This window comes from Sarcophilus harrisii, chromosome 2, assembly GCF_902635505.1.
Source record: "Sarcophilus harrisii chromosome 2, mSarHar1.11, whole genome shotgun sequence".
Lineage (NCBI taxonomy): Eukaryota > Metazoa > Chordata > Mammalia > Dasyuromorphia > Dasyuridae > Sarcophilus > Sarcophilus harrisii.
In genome coordinates, this window is record NC_045427.1 from 343,857,686 (window position 1) to 343,873,092 (window position 15,407).

Genomic DNA, 15,407 nt, shown 5'->3' on the forward strand with positions numbered 1-15,407 from the left:
CCCTTTCTTCTCTTCTTAACTCTCTAAAGTCTGACTTCCATCCTTATACAACTAAAACTGATCTCTCCAAAGTTACTAACAACTTCTTACTTGTCAAATCTAATGACCTTTTGTTAGTTTTCATCCTTCTTTAGCTTTCTGCAACCTTTGATTTTGGATATCATCCTGCCTCTTTAGTATTCCTTTCTGTCTAGGTTTCTGCGACATTATTGTCCCCTGGTTTTTCTCCTACCTATCTAACCACTCTTTCTCAGTCTTCTTTGCTGTATGTTCAACCAGGTCATATCTGCTAAGTGTGGGTCCCCCAGGACCTTATTCTAGACCTACATCTCATCTCTCTATATACTATTTCACTTAGCTTACTCAGCAAGTCCCAAGAATGTAATTAACATCTCTACGCTAAGAATTCTCAGATCTATTTATCCAGTTTTCACTTCTAGCCTCATATCTCTAATTACCTACTAGATATCTCATAGATATCTTAAACTCAACAGGTTCAAAACTGAAGTCATTATTTTCTTTTCCAAAATCTTCCCCTCTTCCTAACTTTTCTGTTGCTATAAAGGATACCACCTCCCAATCCCCCAGACTCACAACCAAGGTGTTATCTTATTCTCTCTCAGCTCTCCCTCCCCCATATCCAATCTGTCCATCATCAATTTTACTTTAGTAACATTTCTTGAATCCTCTCCCTTTTTTAGTCTGACACCATCATCAATACCCTGGTGAAAGACCCTTATTACCTCAGTAGCGTAGCAGTACAATAGTTTACCAGTCAATCTCCCTCTCCCAACTCTCTCCCTTTTCCAATCCATTCTTCACTCAGTTGTCAAAACAACTTTCCTAAAGTGTAAGTCTGACTATGTCATCTCCTACTTAAGAAGCTCCATTGATTCCCCATCACCTCTAGGATCAAATATAAAAAAATCCTTTCTTTGACATTTAGAGTCTTTCATAATGTAGTTCCTTCCTATTCTTCCCAGTATTCTTAAAATTGACTCCCCTCATGCCATCTATGATTCAGCAACACTGACCTTCTTTCTGTGCAACCCTACTGAATAGAAAAGGAGGAAAGTCTATCTGTGCAAGTCTAGATTAGAGATATATGTACAAACCATTGATTATTCCTCAAACAAGACTTTCCATCTCCCAGTTCTGGACATTTTTCACTGGCTGTCCCCCATCTGGAATGCCTGCCTTATCACCACTTCCCTTCTTCCCTGGTTTGTTTTCAAATCCCAGCTAAAATCTCACTTTCCAAAGGAAGTCGTTCCCACACCTCCCCTTAAATTTCAATTCTATCTGTTTATCATTTCTATTTATCTATAAACAGCTTTTTTGTACATAGCTATTTGTCCACTGTCTCTTCTATTAGACTGTAAGCTACTTTTGATCAGGGATTGTCTAATACCTTTCCTTATGCCATCAGTATTTAAGACAGTGCCTAGAACATAGCAGGTTTTTAATCAATGTTTATTGACTGACTTACTGAAATGGAAATTATAAGCCAATGTTCTCTAATTAGTCCAAGACAAACAAATGATGATGTTTGATATTAAGCAGACTACCTAACTTCTTCTTATCTCAGTTTTTCCAGTCATGCAGCAATGCCCAAAAGAAAATAACCCTTGTCTAACCAAGTCAGATATCCTGTCTTCTAATCTGGGGCTCAAGATTCACAGAGTAAGTCCAGATTTCTGTGCAACCCTACTATATGAAAAGAGATGAAAGTCGACTGTCTGTGCAAACCTCGGGTTAGAGATATATGTATAAATCATTGATTATCCAATATCAAATTGCTTTTAATCTAGACAAATACAGAATGAGGAGTCAAGTACAAACTTAAAAAATTCTTTGCAGTCATCAGATTGCTCCATTTTGTCATAGCTCCAGAAGGATGAGGGCAATACATACTGCTGGATGATACTCATGTGGGTTGTTTTTTTTTTTTTTTTTTTTTTTTTTTGTGCCATGGATTGAAAGCTCTGGATAAGTCCCTAGCTATAAATTGAAAGTAAAGGCCCTCAGCTTCTGCTCAGATTTTTCTATGAGCAATTTGTCTTTTGTATAAGATCCAATTTTTTTTCATTTAATTCATTTCAACTTGAGCATTTGACAAAAAGTTAAGGTCTGTCAATTACTATTTTAGGATTCAGTTTGTTTTTTTCTTAGGATTCATTAGTGACTGCTTGCTATCTTCCTTTTAAAAAAAGCTTTAAAATGGAGATTCTGCATTAATCCTGGGGCACTTTTTCCAGTGTCTCATGCCCAGTACTACCTGGAAGGTTTTTATTTTTTTTAATTATTTTTTGTTTGTTTTTAAATCAATTCAATTCTATTTAACAAGCATTTATTGAAGGCCTATTCTATGTCCAGTCCATAGATTCTGGAGATACAAAGACAAAAATGAAGGCCGTTCCTTCCCTCAGTGACCTTCCATTCTTCTTAGAGAAACAACACAAAGAAAGATGGATATAGACAAAAAATATATAGAAGAAGTACAAAGAATTTCAGTCGTAGAGAGAGAATGATAACAACCAGAGCTACCAAAAGAAACTTTTAGAGGCCCCTGAATTGTATCACAAAGGAAATTGGGAAATAAAAACAGGAGAGAGAGAAGTGAGCATTCCAGACACTGGAGACCTTTCATATTGATTCAGAACTAGCTGGAAGTCATCATTCAAAATATACATTTTTAATAACGCAATAGCAGCATGGCAGCAGGCCCTCAGAAGAGTGCTTCAGTGATCTGTGCTTGACTTTGTGCTCTTGGATAAAGATAATATGTCCATTAAATTTTTCAGGTAGCACAAACCTAGGAGGGGGCAAGGACAACTAACACTCTGGATGATAGTCAAGAGACCTAAAAGGTTTTTAATGGTAAATAACATTGAGTTGATTCTAATAAAATGAAATTTATGGAGGATAAATGTAAAGTCTTGAGCTTTGGTAAAAATAATTACAAGTATAAGATAGGAGAGGCATGATTAGGAAGCATTTGGTTTGAAAAAAATATCTGAAGGTCTAAATGGTCTTCAAGATGAATATGAGTCAACAATATGATATAACACCCAAAAGCAAAACAAAACAAAATTCTATCTTGGAGCTACATTGAGGAGTATAAGGACATGGATAAGGTCCGGGAATAAGGACATGACAGTCTCGTGGTATTGAATGAGGCCTTGATCAAGCCTCATCTAAACTATTATATTATTCAGGGTGCCTTAATTTATAAAGGCTAACTAAGCTTATCCAACAGATAGTAATCAGAAGAGTAAAGTATCTTGAGTTTATGACATGAAGATTATATAAAGGAATGTTTAGCTTTGAGAAGATTCAAGAGGATCATGATAGCTGTCTTCAAGTATATGGTGAGCAATGATATGGAGAAAGGATTAGATTTTTTTTTTTGACTGCTGAAGGCAGAACCAGGAAATATGGGTAGAAGATACAAAGAGGTAATTCAAATTTGATGTTAGGAAAATTTCAAAATAATTAGAGCTACCGAAAAGTAGAATTGTCCCCTTTAAGAAGTAGTTATTCTCTCCTTTCCTGAAGATCTTCAAACAGAAGCTGAACAAACATTTATTACATGTGATCCATTGGGAATTCCACACCTTATACATTCGTTGGACTATTTGACCACTGAAATCTCTTCCAAATCTCAGATCCTGTGATTCTCCAAGACAGTCTACATAAAGACACAAAGAAGAGAGACTGAATGGCACATACAGAGAGCAATTAAATAGATCAGTTGGCTGGAATGCTGAGTACATAATGTAGAATTAGCTTGTAATGACAGGTTGGAATCAAATTATGAAGGACTTGAAATGGCCAGGCAGAGAAGTTTATATTTTATCTTAGTGGTAATAGGGAGTCCTTGAAACTTCCTAAGCAGGGAACTGTCAGACCTATATTTTAGGAATATCAGTTTGGTAGCAGTGTGAAAGATGAATTGGAATGATGTATTGGAATACATCAGTAAGAGAGACCTTTACCTCCTCAGACCTCTCATGTTGAAGATTAAACCTATTTCATAAGGAAAGGAGCACAGTATAAAAAGAACTTCACTATAATATTGGACTGAGGCAAAAGGACTTTTTAATATGTGTTGTGTTCAGTATAAACTAAGAGAAGCAGTAGTAGCCAAAGTGACATACTATTGTAATGGAATATTATTGATGAGGTTAGTGGTGGTCAGAGAGTTGTTAAAATCCCCTTATGGTCATGCACAGGTTCTTCATAAAAAAATTCATGAAACCCAAATTATTAATTGGCAAAAATGAAAGTTTATTGTGAATAGGAAGCCAGTTTTGTTAAGAGACTGATGACTGACTTCTTTAGTAGCAAAGTCCTTTAGGGAAATGGAGTCTGACACTGAGAAGAGAATGCCTTCTCAGAAGGCAGAGTCCTAGCAGCTGCTTTGGACCTTCTGTAAAAAGTGAGTTTAGAAACTGCTGTTTAAAAGGAGTCTTGAGGCTTCAGGCTGAAAAGGAAGCCAAGTTCCCAGACCTAGATGCTTATCAGTATCTGGCCCAGATGTCCTATTGGAATTAACAACACTTCAAAGTATGCTTTTTGACCAGGATTTCTAATTGAATCAAAGGATCTGGCATCCCTAAAAGATAACTTATCTGGGGGGAGACATCAAAAGGGATCACAGATCAAAAGGGAATACAATTTCAGAGTAATGATTTTAAAAGAAACAGTTTCCCTCCCCCTTCATTATCATATCATGACCAGGCCCACATTCCCCAAATCTTTTTGTCTCCCCTTATTAGATTACTTTTCTACTCAGCCATTGAAATCAAATTCTTTATTCAGTGATACTGATCAAATAAATCCTAGGTAATGTCTCTAAATGATGAAAATAGCCCCAAAACAATCTTGCAAAGTAAATACCGCAGATATTAATATTCCCATTTGATAAGTCTTAGTCTCAGGGAGGAGAATTAGCTTTGCTATGACCACACACTAAGTGTCAGATGCAGAATTCAAGTTTAAATCTCTTTAATTCCAAGGACAATTCACTATTCACTCCTCAAACAAGTGAGACAGTCTACCTCACTGTCTACTTATCTAACCATCTTTCAGGCTTTGATAATCTTAAATTTCTAGATGAATGTTACTTGTTATTATTATATTAACCCTCTATCAGAACATTGACAAAAAAAAAAAAACAAGAAATCATGATGTATTTTTCTGTGACTCATCTCACACATTAATTTCAGTTAAATCGATATTTGAACTTGGAATAGACAATTTATAGCAATCTTCTCAAAATGAGAGAGAATTTCCTTGGATAGTTCTTATTTTTTATTTCCATATGCAGAATTATTTAGATAATTGAGTTAAATTGTACAAATTGTATTTTATAATAGTCCAAAGAATCTAAGGAGGTGATAATTTTCATAACAATTGCCCCAAACACATTTTATCAGTTTGTTTTTTGTTTCCCTAGTATCATCTTGAAGTATCTCATAATTAACATCACATTATACAAGCTAAACAAACCTTAAAAAGCAAAATTTGATGTGTCTCTAGTTCCCTTCCCTTTTCCTGCTTTCTGCTTGACAAATCAGATCCAAGTCTTGAATTTTTTTTCAAATAAGAGAAAAAAGTCATGATGACTACTTTTTGTTTTCTTGATGCTGGGGTTTTTTATATCTATCACTTCCCAGTGACTGCCTCCACCTTATATACACAACCATCTTCAAATAGGACTTTCCTTTTAACAAAGAAGTACAATGAGCAAAAAAAATTAATCCATTGGTCATAACTAATATTATATGATTCATTCCACACCTATTCCTATTACTCTGCCAAGAAGAGATGTTTCACCATTTATCTTCTGAAGTCATGACTGGTTATTGCACTTATTGGTCAAAACACTATCTCTCAGTGTTGCTTTCCTTGACATTATTGTGATCATTTTGTCAATCTCCCCAGGATTCTCTGGATTTCTCATAGGAATAGTTTGTTGTAATGAAAATAATATTCCAGTACATGGATCACATTTATTTTAGCTCAGCCATTCTTTTATCCCCTTTATTTTTGGTTCATTGCTACCACAAAAAGTGCTGCTATTAATATTTTGGTATACATGAAACCTTTCCCTATTATCTACTTATGGTAATATCCACTATTTCAGAAGGTATATATAATTTAGTGACATTTCTAACACTATTAGGCTGAGGCCACAGGGCCTGATGACATATGCCAAAAACTATCTTTTACCTGCTATTTTGACTTGCCCTGGGTTCATTGCTCTAAAGTTACCTGTCTTTCCAATAAGAGAATTGGGTTTCTCAATTCATACATACATACATATGCATATTCATATCCTTGGATCCTGTGCAATCCATTGGTTGCACAATGGATAGAGCACCAACCTTTAAGTCAAGAGGACTTGAGTTCAAATCTGACCTTAGATACTTAACACTTCCTAGCTGTGTGACTCTAGGCTAGTCACTTGACCCCAATTGCCTCAGGAAAAAAAATTCTACTTACAGAAATGAAGATTTGCTTTCCTTACTGTTGAATTCATTTGCATTGCTGCTATATGCCCAACTGCTCCAAAGGCCATTGTTGTTCCTTGCTAGCATTCACAGATCTTCTAGGCCATTTTAATAGTCATAGGATTAATAACAAAAGAGGGAAACAAAAGTCTTTCCATGGGGAATAGTAACCCTTTGCCACAATTAAGCCAACGTAGAAAGGATATTTGCCCCTATCTGAAATTCCATCTTACTACCTGGAATATGGAAGTCAAGATAGCCACTAACTCAAAAATGCCTTTTCTTTTAACATATTAAGGCACTCAACAATGAGTCATATATGGCCAAAAACAGGCAGAGGATTTCTATTGATACTCAAATTTCTACAGCTCCTCCACTGCCTCTCCCTACAGGCAGGCAGAGAGGACAGGAACCTATTATATTCAAATTGTTTTGTAACATTTGGAACAATTCATAGCCCCTCAAAAGTATATTTGTTAACCTGTCTTCGCATAGTGCCTTTCACAGCATTGTGCTCATCACTACACTCATTCTAGCTGCGAAGCATTACATATTTAAGCTTGTTGTTAATTTAAATATGTTTTGTTTTCTTGTTTTTTTTCTTCCTTTTCCTTTTGGCCTAACATATATATATATATACATATATATATATATATATATATATGTATATATATATATATGTGTGTGTGTGTTTGTGTGTGTATGTGTGTGTGTGTGTGTGTATATTATATTAAATATATATATTTAACCTATTTTGGATTGCTTGCTGTCTTCGGGGAGAGGGAAGGCGGGAAAAGAGAAAGTAGACTTTGGAACACAAAGTTTTTCAAAGGTGAATGCTGAAAATTATTTTTGCATGTGTTTGGAAAAATAAAATAGTATTTAAACAAAGATCTAGGTTCAATTTCAACACTTGCTTATTAATTATGATCTTAAGCTTGTCTCTTAATGACACAGACAGACACTGTTTCAAGCTTGTCAGAGCTTTAATATCAGTGAGATATGTCTGATATATTTACTAGAACCCACTATTGTGGGTATTGTCAGGGGACAAAAATACAACTCTAAGTGTATCACCTAAGGAACTATTTAATTAGTATAATTTATGGAATATGAACATAAAGAATATGATATAAAAAATCATGGAAGGCACTGTGACACAATAGAATTTTGGTTTTATATATAGTCAAGAATACCTGAGTTTGAGTGCTGCCTCTGACATATATCGGCTGCATGACCCTGGATAAGTCACTTAAACTTCTTAGTCCCAATTAGAGAATAGTTGATAATTAGAAGGGTAGAGTTTCCTTGTTGGGAGCTCCCTACAACAACAACTGACACAAAATGAGATAAAATGGATCTCTCTTCATGTTTTAGCTGGTTTGCACAATTCTGGTCAGTTCACAATGTTGAATGATTAAGAGACTCACCATTGTGAATACTGGTGTTCATACCTGCTTACAGATAGCTCAAGAGTAGGTGAAAAATTTCTCCTCCACAGGTGTCTGACAAGTTGGAAAAAGGCTTTAGAATACTGTCAATGAGCTAGAGAAACAAGGACACATGAATCAACAGCAAGTTACTTTCAGAAGAGAGTACAAAATTATTGGCCAATTGGAGCCAGGAACTTCAGCAGCTGTTAGGAGAAAACCTTGAATTTAACCTTGTGACCAGCTGAATAAACAACAATCATATTTTATGAGACCAAGTAGTTTCACAGACAAATGCAAAAGGTATTGCATCTGAAATGACCTTTTCCCAGATGATAGCTTTATGCTTTCCTCGATGACTTGCCTGCTCTTGAGTCCCTGGACTCTGTAGCTTCAGGATAGCATGCTTGGCAATGTTATTCAGCTCCATTCCAAGCTGAAAAATCTTTTTGAAAGCAGAGCTATTTATAGATGTTAGCAATGGGCCCGGAGAGGTTGGGGTAAGAGTCTCATCTTTTCTTGCTAACGGGAAAAATCCAGGTTTCATTTCCTTTCTTCTGTTTATCACTTTCATTTGTCAAGGGAAAACTCTGCTTTTTCAAGCTCATATCAATATCTTGTTAGGAGAAGTTAATGTATTGATTGGTTTGGTTTCACTGGCTTTATTTGTTATGGAGGTATGTTATGGGTGGATAGTTAGAGTGATATGTTCAGAATCATGAAAACAAAAGGCATCAAATAAAATGTCAATTTTAAAAAATGAAATAATTTAAAAAGAATCAGAGATTGCATAAGGTGATCTATCCAAAATTTTAATGTCTTCCTATAAAAATAATTTGTGTGGTTGACCCTGGACAAGTCATTTACCCCCAATTGCCTCAGCAAAAATAATAATAATAATTTGTGAATTTAAATGGAATGTAACATTGAGAGATTAAAAATGAATTTGATGAGATTACTACTCAAACTGGATAATCCCAAGAAAAATTAGTACTAGTTAGAACTAGTTTTCATAGGCCAAAAGTCTCTTCTATACTTTGCCTTTGTTTAAAAAAAAAAAAAAACTAATAAGGAGAAATATTGAAACTTACTATACAGGACTTAGAAAAAGACCACTGGGAATAGGAAACTCCTCTAATATTTGAAGGATAGAACTATTTCTTTCACTCAGATAATAATTATCTTACTAGACTAGTAATTCGGGAAATCTTATAATTAGATTTGCCAGAAGATCAGATAAAATTCCAGTTCAGAGGTTAACCCATAAGTTGTGCTCATAAGTGTAGTGTTCTCTCTAAAATGTAATGTTCTCTGTTGAGGTTTCCTTGGGGTCTCTGGGAGCAGCCTTCGTTTCAATTCAGTAATCACCACATGAGTAGCCAGGGGTTAAAGTCCAAATACTTTATTGTCACTTTCACAGTCCTATCTCCTTCACTTGGGACTCAACTAGTTTTTTGGAGGCCTTCCAGAGTCTTGATTTCAGCGGTGAAGTGAAGGAGAAGAGCCTGGCACCAAGGTGGTGTGAGATGGGATGGATCTGTTTAAGTCCAAGGGCTTGGGCTTGTGCTCCAGCCTTCAGTCTCCAGCCTTCTATCCAGTTGTCTCTGAATCTCTGAATCTCCCTGGCTGAGGCTTCTAGCTTATATCTTCCACACTGAGTACAAACCAATCATTATATTACTAGGAAACCATTATTTGTTGTAGGATTAAATCAGTGCTAAACTAGATTTTTCCACTTAATTACCTTGTTTCAAATTCTGGCCCATAACATCACCTTGTAGAAGATATAATAAAGGGAACTGCAGAGGTAAAAGCAACTGAATACTCCCTTTTGATTAGACTCATAAATAAAATTGATATGAGAGATAAAGTCTTCATCAATGCTCTCTCACCACAAAATCTGATATTTAATATCATAAACTTTGGCTTAATTTAGATTTTTTTAAGTAGACTGTCAGACACTTTAATAAGATCTGGGAATACAAAAATGCTTTATTTTGGTTTTATGTCCCTACCCTCAATGAATTTATATTCTAATGAGGAAAGACAAAATAGAAAAGGGAGCCAAAGAGATATAGAAGGAAGGGTAACAGAGAAATGGTTACTGAGACAAGATAGAAAAAAGAAAGAACAAATTGAAGCCCATGGCAGTTGGGAGTCAGAGGGGGTTTTAAAAACTGCTGCATTAGAGCACTGAAGATTAGCTAAATCCAGTACTTGAATATTTGATATTTAGTCTTCTTTGGGAGAACTGGTGTATCAAGGTTGGCTGGGTTGTTTTGTTTTGTTTTGTTTTGTTTCAGAACTCTATTTGACTTTGTGCTGCGTAACCTAGCAAAGGAGAAAAGCTCTGAAGCAAGAGTCCTTAACCTGAACGGAATGCATGAATTTGATAATTCCATATTTTGATAACTGTATTTCAATATTGTTTTCCTTTAAAATAGTATTTTTTTTATTTTATGCATTTAAAAATATTATCCTAAAGAGTCTTTAGACTTCACCAGATTGTCAAAGGGTTCCATAAAACACAAAAATAATTAAGAACAACTGGCATGGGGGTACACTGAACAAATGATGTACTATAAAGTGACTTCTATATCCAAAGATTCATTTTCAAATAACATATTAATTAAATCAGGATAAAATGACATGATAACCAGAAGGTAAGCTACATAAGATGAGACAAGTAGATGCAACCTTCCAAGTGTTTTATTCTTTTATAGGTTCATGGATAGGAATATATTATATTTGTTTATATTATCATTTCAGATTTATATAAGTTAATCAGCTAGAGTAATAACTCACAGTCTAAGATGCATTTTCATTTTAACTCACTTCAGCAAACCTTCATTGAGTACCTATTACATGCAAGGCATTAAAAATGCAAAGACAAAAAGGAGATAGTCCCTGCCCTGAATAAATTACCTTCTACTAAAATAAATCCAGATAAATATATGCAGAGTATATATGAAATAAACACAAAGTTATTTGAAGAGAGAAAGAAGAGGGAATATATGGCAAGAATGGAGGTGCCACTCCAAGGCTCATCATAGGGAGCTGTGCTTTGAAGGAAGTTAGAGATTCTAAAAGGCAAAGGATGAATAGAGAGTACACTAGAGACAAGAGAGATGGCCAGTTCAAAACCACAGGGATCAGATGGAATATCTTACATGAAAAAACAAGCTTTTAGGACAATTTGCTTGGAAGATATAATAGCACTATGAAATGACCAAAAAGTTAGGCAGGAACAAGACTGTGAAGGTTTTAAGTTCAAGACTGTATTTCATCCTAGAGACATGAGAAAGTCAAAGAAGATTTTTTTTTGAATGGTAGAATGATGTTTAGATCTATGTTTTAATATTAAACATTTTACTTATACTAGTAACATTCCTTTTATTTTAAAAAATATACATTATTGGTGAGAACTTTTATTTTGCTTGTAGGGTAGAAGAAAGTTTTAAAACATTATTCTGGTCAATATTTGGCTTATCTGAAGTGATCTCGGTGGTGCTGAAATACAATCACAAGTTCATCGAGAACATTGGCTATGTGCTCTATGGTGTCTATAATGTTACCATGGTGGTCGTGCTTCTTAATATGTTAATAGCCATGATCAACAACTCATATCAGGAAATTGAGGTAAGCCTAATTAATTGAATTTGCTATCCCTCCCCTGTTGAATATATGTGTCTGTCTTAATAAAGGAAAATTATAATTAGCACATTTCTTTCTCTATCGACCTAAGTAGAGAAAAAAAAATAATGAATGTAAAGACTTATTGTTTCTAAGCACCTGTCCTCTTAGATGAATTACAAATATTGAAATTTGTCCTTTTATAGATCACTTTGATCTATCAATCAAACCCAATTCTTTCTTTGATTTTAAGACTTCAACATATAGACTTCTTGTCCATGTGTTATAAACCCCTGTAAATGATCCAGATCTATTTTCAGAGAGGGATGAATTTTCTAAGTAAACTGATGATTTCTTTACAGTCTTTGGCTAGCTACACATATCAAGATAACTAAAGGAAACTCCTAGGTCTTTCCTGTGAAGGATTATATAAGATATAGATAAGAGTTACAAGGATACAAGAAGCATAGATGAATTGGAAGGAGTAACTAATCAATGAGATTCTAGATTTATTGAAATAACAAATGACTTTTTATTTGATTCTTAAGTTACAATTGATTTTGTTTTTGGCATAAATATGTGCACCATCAACATAGCATGATAAACTGGAAAAACATCATGTCTAATTCTACCATGGGCCTGATAGCCCATCCAAAGGTTTTAGTAAAAATACAGATGAGCAAGTTTTTGTAGTATTTTTCCCCAGACACCAAAAACACATTAAAAATAAAATATGGAACTCAAATGTACTCTCCATTTAGCAGTCATGCCCAAGTGCTTTCATATATCTGAATCTCAGTTTACTGTTATAAAATAAAACCAAGAAAATACTTCCTTCAAAGGTACCCCTACCTTGCAAAATTATCATAATGAAAGCTTTCTGCAAGCCTTAAAATATTACGGAAAGAGGAGCTGTTACACAGTAGGACTGCAAGCATGACTATATTAATTCATCTCTGAATATGATGGAGAAAAACATTCTGTCATTGGGACTAAACCAATTATATTATCCTAATGTACAAGGAAAAGATATTTGCCCAACAGTGAAACATCTTTGGACCCCATTGCTCATTATTTCAGATGATACTATTAAAACAGAGGAAGTCCAATCAGGAACTTTCCAACTTTGCAGAACTGGAGACTGACTATGAATGCACAAGGTTAAACAAACTACATAAGTGCATTTTACAAACAAATCACAGAACTTTTATGTAGCAAGGGATTTCAGAGACCATTTTGTTTAGTCCATTCCTAAAAACAAAACTCTTTTAGAAATGAGAAGAAACATACCTTATATGTGTACATATTAACTTTGTTAGAAGACCCTTAGTAAGAAAGAGACTACTCACTTGGGACAAGGAACCAAATTTCACTTTTAATTATTTTTGTCCAAGAGTCCTCTTCTTTTCCTCTGGGAGAAGTGCCAAGCCTGACTATTCTACGTCATCTACCCATAGGATAATAGATTGAGAGCTGGAAGAAGTCTTGGAAGTCATCAAATCCATCCTCTTCATATTACAAATAAAGAAACTGAGACATGAAGAGATGATGTGTTTTGTCCAGAACTGCCCAGCTAGTCAGTCAAAAGACATTCAAGCCCAAGTCTTTCTGATTAAGTCCAGTAGTCTACTCCTTATAACATTTCTCCTCTCTACTAAATATAAAATTGAGACTCAGATCTCCAAGCTAAGTAAACTTTTAGTACTTTTAAAAGAGAAAGTCACATTTCTATTGGATGATAGAATCTATACTGTCCTTGTAATAACTGTGAGAGGCAAACAGCACAATTATTCCTGTTTTACAGATGAGGAAACAAGGTTAGAGAAAGGAATGGAATACACTTCCATCATCACAAAGCTTGCAAGACAAAAAGCTGGGGTTTGAAGTCCAGCTCTTTCCACTGTCATACTTCATCTTAGTCACTTGTTAGGATTCTTACAAGATGCTAAGTGGAATTGATGAGGTAATGATTCTCTAATTTACATGTACTTAGTACTTATTATAATTCCACAATATTCACACCTTTAAGAGCGCATGCATATATAAGGAGTTTTCAGGACAAAAAAACAGAAGCCCCTAGAAGCTCTGAGCCTCAGCCAGGATTCAGTTGAAAAGATTCACAAAGCCATAGAAGGCAGCTTAAGCTCTCAGAACCAAGGAGAGAGATAGGCCTCTGTTAAAACTAACCGGGCCCAGGAAAAGAAATAAAATTTTGATGGAGATAATAAAGAATTTGGACTTTAATTCCCCGTTGCATTTGAGGTGATTATTACTTTGAACTGAAACTAAGGCTGCCCCTAAAAGCCCCCTGAGAAACCTGCTCCCAGAGAGCATTATATTTTAGAGAAGAACACTATATTTTGGCGTCTGAACATGGGACAAACATGATCCTGATTTCAGTGGAAAAGCCTCCTCGACCCAGAAATTAGGGTGAGTACAAGGAAACTTTGTTAAAGGGCTAAAATAGTATTTCAGCTAAAATGGGACAGATGTTTAGAAAACAGCCTTCTTTTCCTCTTCAAGTAAAATGTGTCGAAAGCTTGGTCAGACTGATAAAAAATCAAGATTTAATTGTAATCTGGGAGGAGATCATTGCTCTTTTAAAAACTGTACAGTACACATCTCCTTGGTTCTCTAAGTAAAAAGAATTGGATCCAAATGAGTGGAAATTAGTAGGAGAGCAACTATGTCAATTCTATAATGATAATGGATCTGACTCAATTTTCAAATACATACAATTTAATATAACTGACTTTAGGAAATTATGTAAGTTATAGAATAAGAAAAAAAATGAAAGAGCAGGAGGGAGAGGAGCCAACTAAACTAGGTGAAAAGGATGAAGAATCAGATAAGAATGGAGTTGAGTACAATTTTAAGTATGGTACTTCACAGCAGGAAAAATCAGGTCATTCCCCATCCCATAACCTATCTCCCTCAATTAATCCTTCATGGGTGGAGAGAGAAGGAGGAGGGGGAGAGGCAGTAACACATTCAGGACCACTTATGAAGCAGCCTATGACAAGATTCCAAAAAGCATTGGTTAAGGCAAAAAATAAAGGACAGGATGTATCTGATTTTATAAATGTGATTGAAGAGCTTGACTCTTCAGGTCAACAAAGGAGGAAATACACTTCTTTTGATTTGGAAAAAATCAAGGATTTGAAAAAAGGTTGCACTCTTTATGGGGCTACCTACATCGTCTTATATTAACATGTTACTAGATAATTTGGCTTATGAAATCTTATCCCCAAGTGATTGGAAATTCATAGCAAGGACATGTTTGTTTAGAACCTGGACAAAATGTGTTGTGACTTTCAGAATATCATGAATTATGTAGGATTCAATCCCAATGAAATAGGCAAACAGGAATTAATATACAAGTCACTTTTGACCAACTAGCGGATGAAGGTCAGTATGGAGAGAATTCAGCACAGATGAATTACCCCACAACAGCTTATGAGCAGATCTCTGCTACTGCAACAAAAGCTTGGGATTCTCTCCCAAAGAAAGATAGAGGTAAAGTATTCACAAAAATAGAGCAAGGTCCCAATGAACCCTTTGCGGATTTTGTGGGACGTTTACAAACAGCTGTTACAAGAACTATTGGAGAAAATGCAGCTACAAGAATAATGATCAGACAACTGGCTAAGGAAAATGCTAATGAGGTTTGCAAAAGAATTATATGGGGACTACACAAAGATGCTCCTTTAGAGATCATAAGATGTTGTGCCACAGTGGGCACAAATGTTTATTATACCCAGACTATGTTGAATATGGGAAGACAGGGTCCCTCTTGGCAAGGGACTTCTAGAGAGTCATTGATGTT

At 35.1% G+C, this 15,407-nt stretch overlaps 1 protein-coding gene across 2 annotated transcripts in view; it reads left to right on the forward strand.

Annotated features, from left to right (window-relative positions):
* TRPC7 (transient receptor potential cation channel subfamily C member 7) overlaps positions 1-15,407 on the forward strand; it is a 230,560-nt gene that overhangs the window by 184,197 nt on the left and 30,956 nt on the right. For both annotated transcript variants that reach the window (XM_031953012.1, XM_031953013.1), the window contains exon 7: positions 11,392-11,587. In XM_031953012.1, the coding sequence (XP_031808872.1) occupies positions 11,392-11,587 (196 nt within the window). The remainder of the gene's footprint in view (positions 1-11,391; positions 11,588-15,407) is intronic.